Source organism: Thamnophis sirtalis, unplaced genomic scaffold (assembly GCF_051295495.1).
Source record: "Thamnophis sirtalis isolate CommonGarterSnake01/CBP01778 unplaced genomic scaffold, rThaSir2_p1.2 scaffold_2, whole genome shotgun sequence".
In the NCBI taxonomy this organism is placed as follows: Eukaryota; Metazoa; Chordata; class Lepidosauria; order Squamata; family Natricidae; genus Thamnophis; species Thamnophis sirtalis.
The window spans coordinates 122,076,180-122,098,599 of NW_028261382.1; the positions used below are offsets into that span (position 1 = coordinate 122,076,180).

Consider the following 22,420-nt stretch of genomic DNA (forward strand, 5'->3'; position numbering starts at 1 on the left):
TCTCATTGGACGTATTCTACCATTGATTCCTCCAGTGTGTAGGAAGATTTTCCTTCCCATGCAACCTGACAGTTTCCCCACTGACTTTCTGGAGAAGCCAGCAGAGAAGGTTGTGAATGGCGATCACATGATTGCAGGGCACTTGGCGATTGATTGATAATGCAGGTAGGTTGCCAAGCACATGAAATGGGATCATGTGAAGAAAGTGACAGCATCATGTGTTACAATTGCCGGAAGTGCTTTTTGGGCAGTTGTGACTGCAGGTCATAAGGCAAAAACTACCTGGAAATTATAATATTATAATAATAATCTATTTATTAAAATTTGTTTTCTATCTAATTTTCATAGCTCTGGGCAGCTCACAACAATAAAATACAATATAGATACCATAGGGAAATTTACCAAGAGAGAGACAGAATTACCTTCCTCTCCAAAAAGAAGGGAAATGTTAAAGAAACCTACTTACAGATCCTATCCTAGCTTGTAATATTGTCTCCCTGTGCCAGCAGTTAAGTTCAGCGGAAACCTTTGATTTCACAAAATGCAATAAAGGATTTGTCTTCAGTTCCACTGTTATAATTGGAAGCTTATATGATTTTTATTACTTTTTATTACTTAGCAGGCAAGAAGTAACTACATTGTTCCAAAATATTAAGATTGCCCATAAAAGGAAAATCAATCCATATTTAAACATATTTTGAAGCAATTTGAATTACTGTTTCTATTATTCTCTCTTTCCTTTAATGTGTAGATTTTACAGAATGTGCTGTTGTAGAAATCTTAAATCCTGTCCTGACTACCTAAATTAGGAATGGGAATTTTCTTATTCCAAGGCCATATTCCCACCACAGTAATATGTCAAGTGATTGCCTGCTAAAGGTTCCTCCCTCCATCCCTCCCTTGCTTCCCTTCCCTTTCCTTTCCCTCCTTCCTTCCTCTCCTTTCCTCCCTCCTTCCTGGTGAATCTATAGATCAGTAGAATTGAGTGTTTGCAACAGGAAAGTTGAAACTGATTTGTGTGACTTTTCCTGACTGCACAACAGCTAGAATTTATTGGCAAACTGTAAAAACGGAGTTTTTGCTGTAATCCACTGCCCCTATAAGCTTTATTGCATATTTATGGGAATGACAAATTTTAAGGGGGAAGCATATTTTAAGAAAAAGCAATCATATAATATTATAGATTTTTTGCAAGTTTACTCCATCTCACTGTCTCAATCCTAAGAAGGAAGCAATGGCAAACCACTTCTAAAAAACCTTGCCAAGTAACTTCACCAGGGTCTTCTTCAAGTAGTCTTCAGGAGTCAACATTGACTAAAAGCCATGCATGTGTACACACACACCTTCACACACAGATACAAACCACAGCTAATCCTCGACTTACGACCACAATTGACCCAAATTTTCTGTTGTTAAGTGAGATGTTTGTTAACTGAGCTTTACCCCATTTTACAAACTTTCATGCCACAGTTGTTAAGTGAATTACTACAATTGATAAGTTAGTAACCTGGTTGTTAAGTGAATTTGGCTTCCCCATTGCCTTTGCTTGCCAGAAGGTCACAAGAGGAGATCACATGACCCCCAGACAATGTTAACCAGTTGCCAAGAATATCTGAATTTTGGTCATACAAAAGTCATAACTGTGAAAAATGATTATGTCACTTTTCAGTGCTGATGTAATTTTGAATGGTCACTAAACAAACTGTTATAAGTCAAGGGCTACCTGTAATTGCAAAGCAGCTAGAATTCATTGGCAAAGTTTAAAAATGAAGCTTTTTCCCCCAATCCACCTTCCCCCCATTAGCTTCATGTTTATGTAAAATGGAATGTTTTATGGAGAAGTATATTTTAGTAAAGGGGTCATAATACTTTACAGTCTTTTCCATCTAAGTCTGTGATTCCATTATATAGCTGAATATTTCTGAAGTACCAGTCTTTTTCAAACTACTCATTGCAACAAACTACATTGTATCAGTTATGCTAATACATACATGAAAAAGGTTACATTTCATTACCTTTAAGTTGAATTGTTTACATTATGCATTTCTCAGAGTAATACTTAATGCAGTTTGTGAATTGCATTGAGCAACTGTTGACAACTTTTAAAAAAGGTAATACAATACAAAATGTTCAGTTTTAAGTGTTTACTAAGTCAAGGAGATAATGCTAAGAAAGATAGCTAGTTTTCTGTAGGTTTAGAGTCAACCAATGGTGAGCAAATTTTATTTCTTTTATAATACTTTTGCAATATTTTTAAAGCTTCTGTTCTGTTATACTGAATAATTTTCAGTACAATATTGTGCAGTACATCCTGTTTATGAGACCTTGTTTATTTAAGCCAAAGATAATACGATATTCTCTGTAATGTACTCAGGATTATTTGTTTTCTTTCTAGCATCTCTTCTGATGTTAGTGATCATTTTGAGTAATTGCGTCAGTTCTACATAATCCTTCGAAATGTTATTGCTCATTGCTGTCTCAAAGGTTTCTCCCTTTATATCACTTATATAAAAAGCTGCTATTTTGTTACAGTATCTGTTTATCATGATTTATTTATGAGCAGCTAACACTCTTAGATTTCCTCATGAAAGTTTTTGAAAGTTAACTGAGAATTACATTTGTTTAACTAAAACACTTTAGATTCCTTTAGATTTGTACCAGGTTTTTAGCCAAATTGTCCCGTTTTTTCCCCTTATATCTGATTTTCCCAGCATACTGCTTTGAGTGAGGAATCACTACATCTGCCAACAGCTGCTCAAAATCTCTCACCATGTAGTCATGAAATGAGGACAGCTTTAATCCAACTCAGTTCTTTCATCATTCATCTTGTACCTTTCCCTCCTCTCCCCACCCCCCCAAAATAATTCTGCCCTGGGGAGGTTGTAAGTCTCAAGCATTTGGTGGGGAGTTTAGAAAACTAAAAATTCTCAAGAGGTTTAGAAGAGTATTAGATTTCATCTGTTCTATTAGAAAGTGCTTTCTTTATGCCTATTTCTTATTTTTTAAGATTTACATAATGTACTATGCAGTAATGTTGAAGTCCAGTTTGCCAGAGATTTCAGTCTGCAGTTTCAGACAATACAGAAATTCATAAATATTCGGAGTGTGCCATAGGGTCCTTTTTTGGCACAGAATAAAAAGATTGAAGAATTTGTTTTCTCCGTAACTATAATAAGTATATCATTCCTAGGGTAGCTGTTGCCTTACTGGATAAAAATCATCTTCAAAAGAACATCCCCTCACATTCATGCATGGTAATAAAAGAACATTAACAAAGGGAGAAAATCCAGAAGTTGTGTTTTTTTTTCCTCAAAAGGCAACTGAACTTCCTTTTTTCCCCCTTTGAAAACATTTCGTTTTAAGAAGCCTCTTGAAATTCTTCCTGAAAAACTGAAGAAGCTTCTTGGAGGAGAAGTGAAACATTTTCAAAGGAAAAAAAACACACAAAGAAAGTCTAGTTGCCTTTTGAGGGGAAAAGAGTACCTTTCAAACAGCCGTGACCTGGATGATTAAGAATCTCCATAGACAAAAGGGGGAAAATGTTTAGAATCCAATGGGAAGGAACACAGTGTATTATGCAATAGAAAATATTGCCTTACATTCTGTTTGGGTGGGAACCGATATTCTTATTATTCTTATGTAGTAAATATTATTTACTTACTCATTAAACTTACATGCTGCTTGACTATCAATGATGACATGATTTGTATTTTTGGTCTGTTGAAAGAAATGTCCATCTGGGTTGAGTTCCAAGTGGGGAGAGAAAGACCCTGGAAGCATGGAGACTGTTTGGAAAGATGGTTTAATGATGGACGATATAGATATAGATATATACATACTCTCTCTTGGGCCCTGCCTTAGAGCTTCCTGTTCCTGTGTAAGACCAGGTATCCTGATTGGTTGTCCCATACGGCCATGCAGGGGTAACTTTGTAGGTTGTCCCAGGCGTGGTTGAATCTTGCTGGGTGATGATGTAATGAAGAGGTTTGGGGCAATTCCTATAATAGCTGAGGGCTAATCCTACCTTTGTTGGATCTTGGGTGAGGGTATTTGCTTATGAATAGACCTAGCCATCTCTTTTTCTCTTAAGTGCTGACATCTGCTGTGGACTATTGAGGAGGGTAGGGCCTATGAAGAGTGAGTCTGCTTCCTGCCTTAAAAAAAACATGTTTCTCCATTTTTCATCCAGGGAAATATAATATTCTGTCTTTTTAGTATTTTTAGAATATGTCATTCTTCTAGGAGAGGGGTGGGTGCTAACTTCCTACAGGTCACTGAAACAAACCACTCCACTTGTTGACAGCCATCGCAGGGTGATATGTGTAGCTGCCTATCTAATAAATGGAACTGAGATACAGTGTGTACATCAATATCATAAAGATGACGCTGTTAAAGCACCTGGCAACATTTTTTTAAAAAAATGTCAGATGCTAGCTTATTTCAAAAGCAATCAGTATCTGCTTGGTCAGGGTTCATATGCTGGCTCCCTATAAGAGAAAATCTGAAAGTATTTCAGCCATTGGGGTTTTTCCTTTTATTATCTTTATGTGCCTCATTATATTCTTCCCTTAAAAGCAAGTAGGGAAGTATAAATAGAGTGGAAGAGCACTGGAAGACTAAACTAAACTAAATAGTTCAAATCCCTTGTCTGTTGCAAGCTAACCAAGCTCTTAGAACCTACTTAGTTCTTTGCATAACTTATTCATTGTGTAACATGGATTCCTTTGGTTCTTTAATTATATCATCATTTTATTCCCACCCATCGTTTCTTTTTCTTTTAAAAATACAGCACAAGAGACCTAGGATCTGCACTATTTGAAAATTAAATGTTAACGTAGTATTAAATTAGAATATTAAAGTAGTTCACTTTTTTATTCTTTTCTGTAATACTGTATCTGAATATTTTTTTACAAATTTTATCTTGAAAATTAGTTTATTCATTATGTTTAATTTTAGGAAACAGTGCTCTTGCAGAACGTTCTGAAAATGTGCATATTTCAGAAAGCTCAACTGGTAAGTCTCTCTTTTTTGTAATGTTTAAATTTCATGCATGACTTAAATAGTAAATATTGAAAGCCACCTGGTATCTTATGAAGAGATATTTGGCTATAAAAATTATTACTGCCTTTTGCAGCATGTAATAAGGAAGGAAGCAACTGGAACATGGAAAAAAATTTTCATAAGATAAATTTGATACCACTACTATGGTCACGAACAGATTATTCTTCTCTGTTTAATTATATTTTCATAGAAACATTAAAAAGAAAAGTTAGCTAATTTGATTTCTTATATCAAAGTTTTGTGCAATTAAATGTTTTGAGTCTTTTTAAAGTGTGTATTACACATCAAAAAACATGAGGCAACATCTGAGGATACTGTTCATTTGACTACACTACAATCTACTCTACAGAATAATAGGGTGAGGTCCTTAAAGTTTGTTCTATTCCTTTGTAGCCAAAAGGGAAAAAAAATACAAAGAATTCCTGATATTTGGTTGTATTGTTTTGGGCATGTGTGTGTGTATTTAAAATAGCAAAAGCAATTCAGTTTTTTTGCATCCTAAAGAACAAAATTAATAAAGTATATTAAGCAGTAATAAACATTCATATTTATAATTAAACAATTGAATAAAAAGATACATTGCCCATTAAAACACAGCAAAGAAAAAGAAAAAAATAGAAGGGTATCCAAAGATTTTTTGAAAATCTATAATGATTGGCTTCAATGGACTTCAAGTAGAAAACTGTGCCACGCCTAGGCTATGGCTATAGAAAAGGCCATCTTCCTTGCCCTTGCTACTTTAGTTGCCTCAAATGTAGACAAGCAAGAAGGATCTCTATTACTGAACATAAAACGCAGAGTACAAGCAGGGTGAAAGCAATCATTGAATTATTTTGCTTTAAAGCCAGTCAGGACACGTTTTCTCAAAAAAAATATCCATTGACCTTTCTTGCTTGTCTACCTGATGGATAAATAGTGTGGACATCTGCAGCTCCAGCTTTATATTAATGTACAAGCATTAAGGCTGCTATGAATAGAATAAGAATTAAGTCTGGTCTTGCATAGCGAATCAATTCACCTGAATTGTAAGTAAGAGAGTCAGTGGATTTGGTATAGTGGATAAGATGCCAGGTTAGAAACCAGTAGACACAAGTTCTAATCCTGCCTTTGGAACAAAGCCTGGTAGGTGGCCTTGGTCCAGTTACACATATCAACTCCAGGAAGCAGACATTGGCAAGCTTATTTCTGAAAGACCTTGCCAAGGAAACCTGCAAGAACTTGTCCCAGTAGTCGTGATCCCAATGGTTCTGATGAAAAGAACCAGTAGAGTGAAAAACTGATTCAAAGGTACACAAACAAATGTTCGTATATATGAAGTGAAATAATCACACACTTAAAAAAAAAAACCTTCAGTTGTAGCGATAGCACTTAAACTTATATACCATTTTGCAGTGCTTTTACAGCCTTCACTAAGCGGTTTACAATCAGCATATTGCCCCCAACAATCTGGGTCCTCATTCCAAGTATTTTTAATAGAAAGCATAAATATGAGGATAAAGCAAAAACAATTCTGCAAGGACATGGTTCCCCAGACATCAGCAGGAAGATGTAACATAAACCTTCAATAGGAAACACAGTGAATAGTGCTGGAAAAGGGCTGATGTGTGATTTGTCCTTTAATCACAAACTTTCTACATTGAAATTTTGATGATAATGATGATGGTGCTACTATTATTACTACTACTACTACTACTAATAATAATAATAATAATAATGTGATAAAACATTATTAACATTATGTGATAAAATCAAGAATGAAGAGTTGGCAGAACAAAGCACTGCATGGCCAATTTCTGGAAAAAATAAAAGATAAAGTGGACAGTGAACAAACTTGGTTATGGTTAACAACAGGTACATTAAAGAAAGAAACAGAGTCACTAATCCTGGCTGCGCAAGAACAAGCTATCCGCACAAATGCCATTAAGGCCAAAATCGAAAAATCCTCTGATGATGCCAAATGCAGACTTTGCAAAGAAGCTGATGAAACTGTTGATCACATACTCAGCTGCTGTAAAAAAATTGCACAGACTGATTATAAATTGCGGCACAATTCAGTAGCACAAATGATCCATTGGAATTTGTGCAAAAATTATAATATTAAAACAGCAACAAACTGGTGGGAACATCAGCCTGAAAAAGTCACCGAAAATCAGATGGTCAAGATCTTGTGGGATTTCCGTATACAAACTGACAAAATACTGGCGCATAATACACCAGACATCACACTGGTTGAGAAAAATAAGGTCACAATCATAGACATCGCAATACCAGGTGATAGCAGGGTCGCCGAGAAGGAACATGAAAAAATCGCAAGATACCAGGACTTAAAAATCGAAATTCAACGACTATGGCACAAACCAGCAGTGGTAATTCCAGTGGTAATTGGCACACTGGGTGCTATCCCAAAAGCACTGGAATCACATTTAAAACAGTTAAAATTGACAAAATCACCATCAGTCAAATGCAAAAAGCCGCACTGCTTGGATCTGCACGCATATTACGAAAATACGTTACGACGTCCTAGGCCCCTGGACGGGGCCTGACTAGTAACCAATGCCAAATCCGGCGAAACAACTGGCCGCTGTGATACAATTGTATAATTTATAAACTGCATATGTTGCCTGACCTCAAGCAACTTTATAAGATTTTAAATATATAAATATATACAAATAATTTTCTAAGTAAGTTAATTGAACAATGTTTTGGGTGGTCGAGATTCACCATAGTAAAATGGGACACTGTAAGATAAGTAATTGAATTTCAAGGAACTATAATCATTTTTCAAACCTCTTCTACTTTTGTAAACAGAGAATACTGTGGCATGGCAAACATAGGAAACAGTAAAATACATCTTATCTGGTTTTAGACAAATTAAATAGGAGGTAGCAGTTAAGGTGCAAACAAAGGAAACTATGGGTTTGTTCAAGTTCTCATTGCTTCCTATGGCCTCCACTGTTGAACTATTTCACTTTTGGTTTTGTCAGAACATGGAACACTTGGACCATTTTTGAGTTTTGTACTCAGAAAGTTCCAACAAAAAGATTTAAAGTCAGGCTATTTTGTTCTCAAAACAAAAGATCTTTTGTATTTCTTGCATACCTGCAATTGGAATTAAAAATCCCTAATAAAAATCCCAGATTAAAAGCTAGAGGGAAGCTACTTCTTCTATACTTTGACCTTTTTTTTAAAATAAGGAGCAAGCTAAGAAAAAAGTATATTTTCAACACATAAAAGCTTAGCTTTCTTTGCTTCAAAATAAGTCTCAATATCTACAACTGATTGAAATTATTTATTCAGCCAAATTTCTTCAAAACAGAATGACCAAGTTGAAAGGGACCTTGGAGTTCTTCTAGTCCAAACCCCTGCTTAGGCAGGAAGTAGTATATCATTCCAGACAAGAGATTGGTTGTCCAACATCTTCTTAAAAACTTCCAGTGTTGGCGCATTCACAACTTCTGGAAGCAAGTTGTTCCAATGATTAATTGTTCTGACAGGAAATTTCTCCTTAGTTCTAGATTGCTTCTCTCCTTCATTAATTTCCATCCATTGCTTCTTCTCCTGTCTTCAGGTGCTTTGGAGAAAAGTTGACTGGAGAATAGGTTGATAGTTCTTTTAAGTTCTGGAATTAAACTTCTTTCAAACCAAACATGCATTTCTAGTTTAAAACAAAACTATATTTTATTAATTAAATGTATCCGGTATGCATTCACTAAATAACATTCAAATTGCCAGGAATATTGTATGACTGGAAATCAGCATGATTCTACAGAATTTAATCTATTCTAATTTTATGGGGTTCTTACTTTTTTTTCTAACCTTACATTTTAATTGTTATAGTTGGTATTAGCCTCTGACATAAGTATTGTGCCACTAATCCCCCCCCACTCACCATATATAATATGGAGATAATAATACTGACTTACTTCATAAGCTATAAGAATTGAGTGAACATACACTAAAGGCATTAACCATCTGAAATCCCATAGAAATCAGGAATTGGGAATAATGGAATGACTGTATACACTAAATCTTTAAATATTTGGGGCTTTAATTTTAATAATGGTAGAAAGGCTATCTTAAATAAAGAACAACCATTAATAGAAAGTCAGAAATATATTTTTCCTTGGTCTTTTTCTTTCTAACAGAAGCATGAGGCGGGCAAAACAGTATACACTAAAGAACTGCAAATGAATCACAGTGTTTGAAAGTACTATAATCAATTGTGCCCTCCATTAATTTTATTGCTTTCAAATCCTGTATTGTAATTTTGAGATTGTGAGTTACACCCCCCCCCCTTGAGCTTTTAGCAAATTTGAAAAGGTGCCCCTCTGATTTGTTAGTACAGAATAAGAATCCAATCAGACCACATTCCAGCTCTGAATCCATTTGTATTTAGAATTCTTCCTGCCTTGTTTCTTTCCTGGGTTTCTAAAATTCCTACCCAAGATCTCTAGTTCCATGTTTTATTTATTTACCAAATTTCTTTAGCCACCCATCTCATGAGAAGTTAATTTGTGTTAATTTGTGTAATTTGCATAATAATATTCATTACAATTGACAGGGCTTGCTGTAGAAAGCAGTTTGTCCCACTAAGGAGATGGGCAGAAGTGAGTCAGCATCCTCTTTTCTATCTTCATGCCTACTCTTAAAGGCAGACAGAGAGATTTTAGTGGCAAAATTCCTGGCTAAGTTCAATTAGCAGCTGCAGGCTCAGAAGACTAATTGTTGCTAAACTAGATGGACTTTGGTTCTAAAAAACCACAGTGATGGCTTTAAAGGTTCTATTGCTTTAAGGTCTTAATGATTTCATGGACTTGCAATTTGCCATTAGCTTCTCCCGGTGTGTTTTCTCAAGCCTACATGTGATATTTCCTATAGGAAGCCCGTCCAAAAGCTAACAAGTTCAACCATGTTCCATCTTTTGCCCACAAGAGGCATAAGGGTCTTTCTACCAAAAGTTCTTTCTAAAGCTTAGTCTGATATTCTGGCCATATTGGGGTTCATAAGAAAGTAGCCTGAATTAGATTTAGAGATTTTACAAAATGAGAGTTAACTTACCAGTTAAAAGATAAAAACAAAATAAACAATGACTTGTCATAACACATTTAGAGGGTTTTTTCCAGTGTTTTTTTTATTACTAAAGGTCTGTTGGGAGAATGACATTTGGGAAATTTCTGTTTTTGAAGGAATTAATTGCATTTTTTTAAAAAACAACTAATATTAATGATATATAGCTGCAGTTTTAAAATTACGATTTCAAAATTCTTTGGAAGGGAAATGATTTGTCTTGAGGTTTGTTGAACTTTCAATGGAAATGAGATCATCTGTTCTAGATAATATCATGAATTCCAAGAAAAGATTACATATATGTAAATAAATATAGAAGTTCCCCCCAAATGGTGGGATAAGAGCACCACCTAATGAGTAATTAAACAAAAATAAACTAAATAAACTCTCAAATCATTGCTGTATATTTGTGGAAAATCTGAATTCTAAATCTTTTAAGGTTTGCATTTTTAAAAATACCAGTAATAGTAATCGTATATAATAAACATAAACTTCTTTACTTTATAACATGTGCTCATTTCAGCTATATAATAAAACATTTTTACTAGAGGTATATTTGCCTACAGTCTGTAACCTTTACCACATTACATTTGTGCACACTGTATTTTCCGTAGTACAATGTTGGGTCTTACATTGTTCTCACATAATAAGGAGCTGCTGCATTTATATTTATTTTATTGACAAGATTAATTTTCACTCCATTTTATTTTTATTTTTGTTCTTTTATCATATAGGTCTAGTATTTCTGGTTTTGTTTTCTTTAGAATAAATAATTGAAATATTAAATGCATTTCAATATTTTTTACCTCATTTCTGAGCACTTGCATATGTGAGTTTGTATAGACTTTGGGAAAATGTTTGCAATGGTTATGCATTGAACTGACATTTAAAAGTCAAATATCATTTAACTGTTGCTGCCTTGTAACAATATCTCAATAACTTGATCTGGATAAGTGACAATTTTAGCTTTAGAGGCACTTAAGTTATTAGAAGCAATCATTTAAATGATACTTAAATTAGTAGGTGTAATTATAAGATATTTAAAAATCCATGATTAGTTATAAGTACTTGGTATTGATTAAGCAATTTGATGTGAATAGAGCATGGAATTGGATATCCCCATTTTTGTCAAAACAATGCTGTGTATCTTAGTGTACAGTTTATTCAACAACAAAAAATAAGATTTCAAAATTATTTTAATTCTATTACACTTATATGGTAAAATTATTAGTAGTTCATGTTGTTGGAGATGCAATGAAATTAATACTAAATTAAAACATATTTAATGTCCTACAATTAATTTACCTACTGGATTGAAAATCTGATCCTATTTGTGATTTACAATTTCCTATGTAAATTATATGAATTATTATAATAAAAGCTATTTCTTTACTGAAATTAATTAAAATATGTATATGCATTTTTCAAAAATGACCATCAAAATATTTATTAAGTTTTATTTTACTTATTATAGTTTTATTCAGTTGTGATAGTAGTGAAAAATGACAGCTAGGGGAAAGAAATGTTATTTTTGTTGTGCAACCATTCTCCTGATAAACTACAGTTCTATATAACAGATTTCAAGATATGTGTTTGGCTTCAAGTGGAAAGATGGTTCTACTAGAACAGGGATTCTAGGCAAACTCAAGGCTCTGGCCCACGGAGTACTTAGATCTGGCCTGCGGGGCTGCACTGGAAAAAGTGAAGGACTGGCCCGCAGTGCTTCTGCCAACGAAAATAGAGTTCAGGAGGGCTGCATGCACCCTCCCAGGTCCATTTTTGCTGGCAGAGGGTTGCAGGAGGCCATGGCAGCCAAAAATGGAGCTCGGGAGCCTGTTTTTGCTGGCAGACTGGGCCACCACAGGGACCCCTGACACGAATGACATCGAACTGGTGAAGCCCACCCTAGCTACACCTAACCTGGCCACACCCGCCCCAGCTTGTGGAGGTCAAACACAACCCTAATGCGGCCCTCAATGAAATCCAGTTTGACACTCCTGTACTAGAAGGACTGTTATTGGGTGCAGCTCCAAATGTTCTTTCAATAGCAATAGCAATAGCAATAGCAGTAGACTTATATACCGTTTCATAGGCCTTTCAGGCCTCTCTAAGCGGTTTACAGAGAGTCAGCATATTGCCCCCAACAATCTGGGTCCTCATTTTACCCACCTCGGAAGGATGGAAGGCTGAGTCAACCCTGAGCCGGTGAGATTTGAACCGCTGACCTGCTGATCTAGCAGTAGCCTGCAGTGCTGCATTTAACCACTGCGCCACCTTGGCTCTTTCACTTAAACTTAAGTAACAGAATGTAATAATACTTTGTGACTAGTAACATCAACTCTACATATATATTTTTCAGGTTGTGGAGATATTCCAGAACAAATTAAAGGTCCAAGTGGGATAATCACAAGCCCAGGCTGGCCTCTTGAATATCCTGCTAGATTGAATTGTAGCTGGTATATCCAGGCAAATCCAGGAGAAATTATTACAATAAGGTAAGTCATTTATATTTTAGGGTTATAATGTGAAAAGTGTTAATTAAACATGTTTGTGTTAGATGCTTCTCTACTGAAAATTAAGAGCTTTACAGATATTTTGATTAATTGCATCTATCTTCAGATTTATCAGTATCACTTGATTATTTTAAAAAAGCATCCTTATACTAGACTTTCAAATACAAATCATTCTATTATTAAGACAAAATGTTGAATCCAAAAGTAAAAAATGAAGCCCAATAACATTTCCCATAATTTATCATATTGGATTCTGTTGCAGAGTTTATTAAGGCAGGAAGTAAATATTTACAAGTTCAACTTTTTGAAAAAGGTCAAGCAAAACTGGTCACTAACCATGGATTTTCTCCATGTCCATCACAATTTTGTTTTGAAAGCAGTATCTTGGTGGCACAAAGACTCCTTGCCACAAAGTAGCAAAATCTTTTGAACAAACAACATTCATTAGGCAAAAAAAAAAATCTTAATTATACCGAAGATTCCCCCCCCCCATTCTTGGATGTTCTTATTTACTGTAACATTTAACTTGCTGAGAAGGGATGTGACAAGTTTTCGAAACTTCCAAAGTGAAACAAAATTGAAAATGTTTCCAATTCATCTACCTTTTGCACAAGAAGAAATATAAAATTTGCTATGGTTTTTAATAGTAGACTATCAAGTCTCTGACATAGATACAGATTGCTTCCTTAGGATAGATAAAAGAGAAAAAGGAATATTCTGATTGATATATCCTACTTTTTTGCCAAGTTAATTTCCCTCATAAGGGAATAATCCTTCTGTTATACTAGAGAAGTAGAATAACCCATATTTTTATAATGACAAAAAAGTCACAGATGCAGATAGTTTTTAGGTATTATACCATACAGTTTAGTTTAAAACTGGTAGAGCTTTCAAAAGTTTTCCCTTTCCCTTCAAAAAATTAGGCAAAAGATTGAATGATAAATGTATTAACTTATTGAATAGAATATATGTAAATTATTAAATTTTGTAAGCCATATTTATGTGAGTTGGGCAGCTATATAAATTTGTTTAATAAAATAAATACAGAATCTTATGATAATGTTATTAATATTTCTTTAAGTCTTGTTAAACACGCTCATATCAGAAATTTATCATATATATGTATGAAGTTGCCTTTTGTTAAATAATGATGGTAATTATTAACAAAATTCCTTTCCCCCCAAAAAAGTTTTCAGGATTTTGATGTTCAGGGATCACGGCGATGCAGTTCAGATTCTTTAACAATAGGGACCTACAAAAATATGGAAAATTACAGAGTTTGTGGATCCTCAGTTCCATCTCCATATATCTCTTCACAAGACCATGTTTGGATCAGATTTCATTCAGATGATATCATATCACGAAAGGGCTTCAGATTGACTTATTTTGCGGGTATGTTTAAATTTTAAAATGGTATGGTCAATATGTTACATATTTATTTAAAATGTGGGTAGATTCAAAAAAGTGATTTTGTTTAACTGGAGTTTATCAAATCACACAACATACAAATTTGTAAATTATGATTTACAAACAAAAATGGCTCAGTATACATGAATGGCTAAGTCCAAACTAAATGAATTTCATTGTCATTGGCTTTAGTCTATACATAAGCCTTCTTTATGATAGAATCCTATAATTTTTCTAGTGTTTTAGGTGAAAAAACTGCTAACAGGTAATTTTTTTATATTTTAATTTTAGAAACACTTGAGGATTGTTAGGCATTGACAATTTGATTAACTTAAATATGTTAATAGTTGATCTACAGCTTAGGAAGAGTTCCTAGTCTTGGCAATTATGTGAAAATATATTCTGAAAAATACTTACTGCCATTCTGAAACAGACAGTGACACACAATATAAATTTATGTTATGTATTGCTCAAGTTGATAGAATACAATCCAATCATTTTTTATTAATTAGTGAAAGCTTTATTAATTATGTATATTTTATTCCTTGTGCCTTTGTGTCAATTTTACTCTTGATGGCTGCCTCAACTAGGTAGTTCTTGCAATTTTATTGGCAAGGTTTAAGAAATGATTTGCAACTGCCTCCTTTTTAGGGCTGAGAGAGAGTGACTGGCCCAAGGTGTTTAAGATAGCTTTTTGTCTAAGACAGAATTAGAAGTCACTGTTTCCTGGTTTCTAGTCTTATTCCTTAACTATTACACCAAACTGGCTCTTAATTATGTCAGAATTAAGTTACAGGACTGTTCACATATGAAAAGGAATAAAGCATTTAGACACAAAAATGATTTTTCATTTTAAGATTTTCTCTCAATGTATAAAGAACCTTAGCATCACCTTGGAGAAGCTGTTAGGAAGCAGCAAATGCTAAAGCATACGTTAAGCAGTAGAGGGAAAGAGTAGAGCATTTAAGACATAGAAAGCCCAGCATGCATACTTGCTAGATTCTCTTCTATAAAGTTTACCCTCAATGAAGTGCAATTCTAGTCTTCATGTAGATTCAATTTCTTGATTGGATGTACCTCGTAAAGTTGACAGTCAATGCTAGTTTCTAACCCCTCCATGTGGCCGAGAGTCAGGATTCTGATTCTTGATTTTGTTACATCAGACATGCAAGAGTTTAGGTGAACCTAGTTATTTTAGGATGGGCTTCCAAACCTCAGATATCCACAGAAATATGAGTAAGCTAGGAGAAAAAAACAGATCTTTATACTCCAAGTTCCTTTTTCTATAGTTTACCTCACAGGTAGATGAGGCTAATGTAAAATTAGAAAGTAGTAGGGATATAAAGTAGTTAAATAATTAAACGTTTCTTAAATATATCGGTTTCAGGAAAATCCAGCGAATTGCATTGCGACTGTAACCAGTTCCACTGTGCTAATGGAAAATGTGTTCCAGAATCTTGGAAGTGTAATGACATGGATGAATGTGGAGATAATTCTGATGAAGAGATCTGTCCCAAGGCTAGTCCTCCAACTGCTGCTCCCTTCCCGCCATGTGCATACAATCAGTTCCAGTGTCTCTCACGTTTCAATGTTTACACTTGCATTCCAGAATCTTCAAGATGTGATGGAAATCTGGACTGTCTTGACTTAGGAGATGAAATAGACTGTGGCATGCCAAGCTGTGGGCAGTTACTAAAATATTTTTATGGTACTTTCAATTCTCCTAATTATCCAGACTTTTATCCACCAGGGAGCAATTGCACTTGGCTGATAGATACAGGAGATCACCGCAAAGTTATTTTGCGTTTCACTGACTTTAAACTTGACGGTACTGGTTATGGGGATTATGTCAAAATATACGATGGACTAGAAGAAAATCCACACAAGCTCTTACGTGTTTTAACTGCCTTTGACTCCCATGCACCTCTTACAGTTGTTTCAACTTCTGGTCAAATCAGAGTGCATTTTTGTGCTGACAAAGTAAATGCTGCAAGAGGGTTTAATGCTACCTATCAAGTAGACGGTTTTTGTCTGCCATGGGAAATTCCCTGTGGTGGAAACTGGGGATGTTACACCGAGCAGCAGCGTTGCGATGGCTACTGGCATTGCCCAAATGGAAGGGATGAAACCAACTGCACCATGTGTCAGAAGGAAGAATTCCCCTGCTCCCGGAATGGTGTCTGTTACCCACGGTCTGATCGCTGCAACTACCAGAATCACTGTCCCAATGGCTCTGATGAAAAGAATTGCTTCTTTTGCCAGCCAGGGAACTTCCACTGCAAAAACAATCGCTGTGTGTTTGAAAGCTGGGTGTGTGATTCTCAAGATGACTGTGGTGATGGCAGTGATGAAGAGAACTGTCCAGTGATTGTACCCACCAGAGTAATCACAGCTGCTGTCATTGGAAGCCTAATCTGTGGGTTGCTTCTTGTCATTGCGTTGGGATGTACTTGTAAACTGTATTCATTAAGAATGTTTGAACGAAGGTAAGCAACCTGTTTAAACCTTAAACTGCTGGCTTATTTTTCTTTGTCTGAAAATATTATACAGGTAGCCCTTGACTTAACAACCATTCATTTAGTGACCATGCAAAATTACAACGGCAGAGAAAAAGTGATTTAGGATTGTTTTTCACACTAATGATCGTTGGCGCATCCCCATGTCACGTGATTAAAATTTGGATCCTTGGCAACTGGTTTATATTTATGAGGGTTGCAATGTCTTGAGATCATAGATCACCTTTTGTGATCTGACAAACAAAGTCAATGGGGAAGCCAGATTAATTTAGTAGCCGGTGTGACTACCTTACGGTCTGCAGTGCTTCACTTAACAACTGTGGCAAGAAGGGTCATAAAACGAGGCAAAACTCGCTTAAAACTGTCTTGCTTTAAGACAGAAATTCGGGGCTCAATTGTGGTTATAAGTCAAAGCCTACCTGGATGTACACAGAATAGCTTTTGTCACTGATTAATTCTACACATTATTTGTCAAAGAAAAAGTTTTTTAAAAGGTGACTGCTTGAAATATATGAAAAAAAATGAAAAAAATGAAGTTGATATGCTTACACAAAGTTAGTTCTTCCTTTGGAGAAATTATTTCACAAAATGATTTGCGAATGTCTTTTTCCTTGGCAGTTGTCGTCTAAGATTAGCACAAAGGTACTGTATAACACAAAATGTGGTTGCTGTTATATATACCATGAAACAAGTGGATTGGACTCCATATAGTTTCTCTGTATTTTTGGACAGGTCATTTGAAACACAGCTATCAAGGGTTGAGGCAGAGCTATTGAGAAGAGAAGCTCCTCCTTCTTATGGACAGTTGATTGCACAAGGACTAATTCCACCCGTTGAAGATTTCCCAGTTTGTTCACCAAATCAGGTAAGAACTTCTGCGGTAACTATAAATCAGTTGCTCTGGAAAATCATGCACTATGTTCAGCTCCTTACTACAAAAGGGTTCTCTAGACTCAAATTATATTTACCGTATTTTCACCCATATAACCCGCCCACGCAAATAACCCGCGGGTTTTCCGGATCGTGTAAAATATTTTCCGTATACCCCGCCCACGCATATAACCCGCGACGAGTAAGAGAGAAGGGAAACAGCTGAGATGGGGGGGGGAAGAAACGGAGAAAGAAGCCTGCGCAAGCTGGGGAAGAGGAAAGGAACGGAGGAGAAGGAAACAGCTGAGATCGGGGTGGGGGAAGAAACGGAGAAAGAAGCCTGCGCAAGCTGGGGAAGAGGAAAGGAACGGAGGAGAAGGAAACAGCTGAGATCGGGGTGGGGGAAGAAACGGAGAAAGAAGCCTGCGCAAGCTGGGGAAGAGGAAAGGAACGGAGGAGAAGGAAACAGCTGAGATCGGGGTGGGGGAAGAAACGGAGAAAGAAGCCTGTGCAAGCCTCCGATCGTGTAAAATATTTTCCGTATACCCCGCCCACGCATATAACCCGCAGGGGGGCGCTGTGCATGTAAAAACCGCATATAACCCGCGGGTTATATGGGTGAAAATACGGTATTTACATTCTCACATTTCTGAACACCCCATCTCCCTCAAAGAGAGGAAGATATATAATTGCCAGATATATAATTTTTGAAACACTGGATTGTTTAGATCCAACTCAGCACCTCTTTCATCCTGCCTTTTCCTTTCTCTTCAAAATAAGGCAATTAGATTGGGAATATTTTTTTGCTAAATCTAATTGCCACAAGATTAGGATTTTTACAGAGATACAAAGTTGGCCAACAGTTTTGGTCATAAAACTCAGGGTGCTTTAGTTTGATATGTGAAATAATTACATTTCATGGTTCTTGAAACATTTCTGAAATAAATCTGAAAAATATTTCAGATTCACAAACTGCATATGGATGCTACCTTGTGAATGACTCTTACGTACGCTACATATACAGTATGAGTAATAGTTCTGCTCATTATACACGAAAAGTTGAATTTTGATTACTTGCATTTTATGAGTTCTTATTGTCTTTTAATTTCTATTGAAATTCTTCCTGTTTTTTTTTTAAAAAAAACAGAAGTCCTCAAAGCATGTTGAAATAACTTCTTTTCTCTCATTACTAGTCTCAGTATAAATTCTGTGGAGTGTTTGGGGGAAATCATACAGATTTTTATATGCATAGTATTTATATCATCACTGTAATAATGTAGTTGGACAGATGTTACTGTTGGCAAACTATTGCACCATGACAAAAAAAAAATCAATGACAGGAATTTTCACCATGTCCTATTTTTAAAAAAATTTCTAAGTAGTTCTTTAAATATCAGAACACCATTGTTCTTGTCAGTAATGTCTAAATCTGGAAAATAATAGCAGCTGCACCATTAATTAAATCCATTACCAAGTCAGTGTGTATGGTGAACTAAAGAACTGAAATTATAATTAACCTGGGACAAATCCATGTATCTTTCCTCTTTCTAACACAATGTTTAGTAGGTCTGTACTCTGACTTTGAAGATTGCCCAGTACTTCAGAATACTGGTGGGCCTGTCTCAAGGCTCTTAACAATTCTACTTTATATCTTGGAGGCCTCCTTCAGGGTCAACAGTGGGGCTCTAAGCATTCCACTCTATTATTTGGCCATGCCTCACTCATACACACCCTTTGTTTTTTTCAAGTAGATGATATGTAGCAAATCAGGAAACAATCTGGATTGGGTTTCAAGCTACTTATGAAACTAAAATTAATGCCGCATGAAGTGCACTCTAGATTGTTTGTCTAGTAACAAGTAGGGGCAATATACTTTTGAAAGACTATTCTTAGATGAAGTAGAAGTTCAATCTTCAGCATGATTTAAATACTTTTACTTTTAAGACATTTTTAGCCAAAGCAGGCTTCTTGGCTGCCTCATCTCTCTTCTGCTCAGATTCAGTAAGCTATTAGTTCCATGTTAGCAGAAAATGACTTGCAGAAAAAATAAAATGAAACCAATTATTACATTCATGTTTACCCTTTTATAACACTAAGTTTCCCTATGTTTGTTTTTCAGGCCTCGGTCTTAGAAAATTTGAGACTGGCAGTGAGATCTCAGCTTGGATTTACATCTATTAGATTTCCAATTGCTGGCCGGTCAAGCAATATTTGGAACCGAATCTTTAATTTTGCAAGATCCCGTCATTCTGCATCCATGTCATTGGTGTCATCAGATGGAGATGATCTTACCAGCCAGAACAGTAACAGAGAAACGGAAAGAAATAGTTCACATCGAAATCTCTTTTCGGTGGAATCTGATGATACTGATACAGAAACTGAACGAAGAGACACAACAGGTGCAGTTGGTGGTGTTGCTGCTACATTGCCTCAAAAGGTCCCTCCTGCAACCGCCGTGGAAGCAACTGTTTTCTGTGGAACTTCCTCAATCCAGAATACTAGCAGTAGTACAGACAGTGGAAGAGAACCAGCAAGCATGGAACCTCCAAGTTCTAGTCCAGGACGCCATCAGTTTTCTAGTGCATTAAGTCGAATGACTCAAGGGTTACGTTGGGTACGCTTTACCTTAGGAAGATCAAGTCCAGTTAATCAGAACCAAAGCCCTTTGAGACAGCTTGATAATGGAGTAGGTGGAGGAAGAGATGAAGATGACGATGTTGAAATGCTAATTCCAGTTTCTGATGTAGCATCAGACTTTGATGTGAATGATTGTTCACAACCTCTGCTCGATCTCACTTCAGATCAAGGACAAGGGCCTAGACAGCCATACAGTGCAACACCTAATGGAGTACAGCCCTCCAATCGAGAGGGCCCCTGTGAGCACTGTGGAATAGTACACACTGCTCAGATACCTGACTCGTGCTTAGAAGCTATGTTGAAAAATGAAACTAGCGATGATGAGGCTTTGTTACTCTGCTAAGTATTAATTGAATGAGTGGAAATGTCTGTAAGTTGGAGCAATATGGTGATTGGTTTTTGTACTTCATCCTTAAGGAAAAAAATAGATTTTTGTTTCAAAAAAGAATCCAGGGCAACTCACGTGACTTCCAAATTTGACTGTGCATGACTGAATGAATCTGTTGCAACGAAGAAAGATTGTTATTGGTCTACATACATAACGTATGTTTGTTGCTAGAGTGGTTGTTTTGTTGTTGTTGTTACTATTACCCTTTAAGGGTCCTTTTCTTGAGAGCTTTTCCTAGTACTGCTTTTTCTACTAGACTCCTTAAAGCCTGCACAAGGAGTTGACGGAGAGTACGTTGCCTCTGTAATTTATAAAACATGTCACCAACGAATGAACTTGGTGGAATTTTGCAGCATGCAATTTTCTGGCATACCTGTACGTGTGCATTTTCAGTGTTGTAAAGGCATGCATCTATCACCAGTTCCTTACTCATGCTTTCTGGAAGAAAGAAAGAATAGCGCTATCTAGGAAGTGGTCCTTGGTTTCAGATAGTTTTAACATTGTGTAATTTACAGTAGGAACATGGCTGCTCATCCACACTTTTGTCTGCCTACCATTCACTCCCATTTGTCAGATTGTTTTTTATGTAATATTTACTTCATGTTAAAATCAAATCCAGCATAAATTGCCAATATAATTTAATACAATATACTAAATGCTAATTATTTCTGAAAGTATTGTGGTTTATATTGTCAAATTACTGAATGTTCTCTTGTCAAGTTTTTTTTTAAAGGTTGGATTTTTTTTCCAGTACACTACACTGTATTTGTTTTTTTCTTTTACTTGTAAATGTTGAAATGGCAGAAACTGATGGCAAAAAAATGTTTTGTAGCTTTTATAACATTAATTTCAATACGTTGGTCTAGAATGGTACAACCAAATAAGGTGTAAAAATTCAAAGAAATTTTTCATCTATCTTTGTAGATAGATACTTAAAGCAGATAAATATGCATTTGATTCTTGTATATAACATGTTTTTTAAGATGAAATAGGTACACATAACTTTAGAAAACTACAATGAATCTTTCCCTAATAGAGTTTAAATTTGTTCAGTCTAAAGGGATTTGCACTAAACCTATATTAAGGTCTCTAAAGAATTAGTGCACATGCACTATAACTTTAAATATTAGTCTCTAATGCAACAATGAATATATAGTTCCATAGCTCTGTTCTTGTGTTCTAACTTTCTTTTGTTGGTTGATACAATTGAATTTGCTTTACTAACTTCCTATTTATTCACTGTATTTAAAAAATTAGTTTATGTAGTATCAGTTCTCGCTTTAAAAGAACAAAAAGTTCTAGGTTTTTATTTTATTACATCCCGTTGTTAGTGCAAAATATATCAGCAATAGGGGAAAAAAATCAGTTTCCAGTTTAATGGCTAGCTGGTGGTTGTTACTTTTTGATGATACCAAGAAAAGAATCTTTTGAGAAGAAAAGGTTGTGAATTGCTGTTATATTTATATTTGGGCAGTCTAGGTAGGTTTAATGATTTATTATGAAAAATGTATTTGTGTATGATTGTGTCTTATTTATTAAATTTTACATACATTGCTGAATGTCATTTTAAAGCATGTTTAAAGACTTGTGGAATTCTTGTTATGCTATCAAAAAAACCCTCATGTTTTAAGATATATCACATTAAAAAAACCTGTCATGTATTGCGTGGCCCAGTTCCAAACAGGCCGCAACCCCAGTAGTGGGCTGTGGCCCCGGGGGTTGGGGACCCTGACATAGAGTACTCAGTATGTTTCATATTTGGGGGTGGGGAGTGGATTCTGGAATCAAATTCAAGATTTCTAATTGCAAAATTGGCTGCTAAGTTTCAAGTATTATTTAATCTTTGAAGCTAAATATCAGGCTGTTTTTCTTTAAACATACTGGCGGAATTAGGCTAAAATAACTTAGAAAGATACAAACCTATTGCAAAAGTTGAATGCCTAGAATTAAACATTTCATTT

The 22,420-nt window shown here is 35.6% G+C and overlaps 1 protein-coding gene across 1 annotated transcript in view; it reads left to right on the forward strand.

Annotated features, from left to right (window-relative positions):
* The window catches only part of LRP12 (LDL receptor related protein 12), a 34,800-nt gene extending 12,767 nt beyond the window's left edge, over positions 1–22,033 (forward strand). Inside the window, exons 2-7 of the mRNA XM_014064141.2 lie at positions 4,957–5,013; positions 12,488–12,623; positions 13,831–14,033; positions 15,436–16,534; positions 17,297–17,429; positions 19,554–22,033. Coding sequence (XP_013919616.2) covers positions 4,957–5,013; positions 12,488–12,623; positions 13,831–14,033; positions 15,436–16,534; positions 17,297–17,429; positions 19,554–20,414 — 2,489 coding nt within the window. The 3' untranslated portion in view covers positions 20,415–22,033. The remainder of the gene's footprint in view (positions 1–4,956; positions 5,014–12,487; positions 12,624–13,830; positions 14,034–15,435; positions 16,535–17,296; positions 17,430–19,553) is intronic.
* The last annotated feature ends 387 nt before the right edge of the window (positions 22,034–22,420 follow it).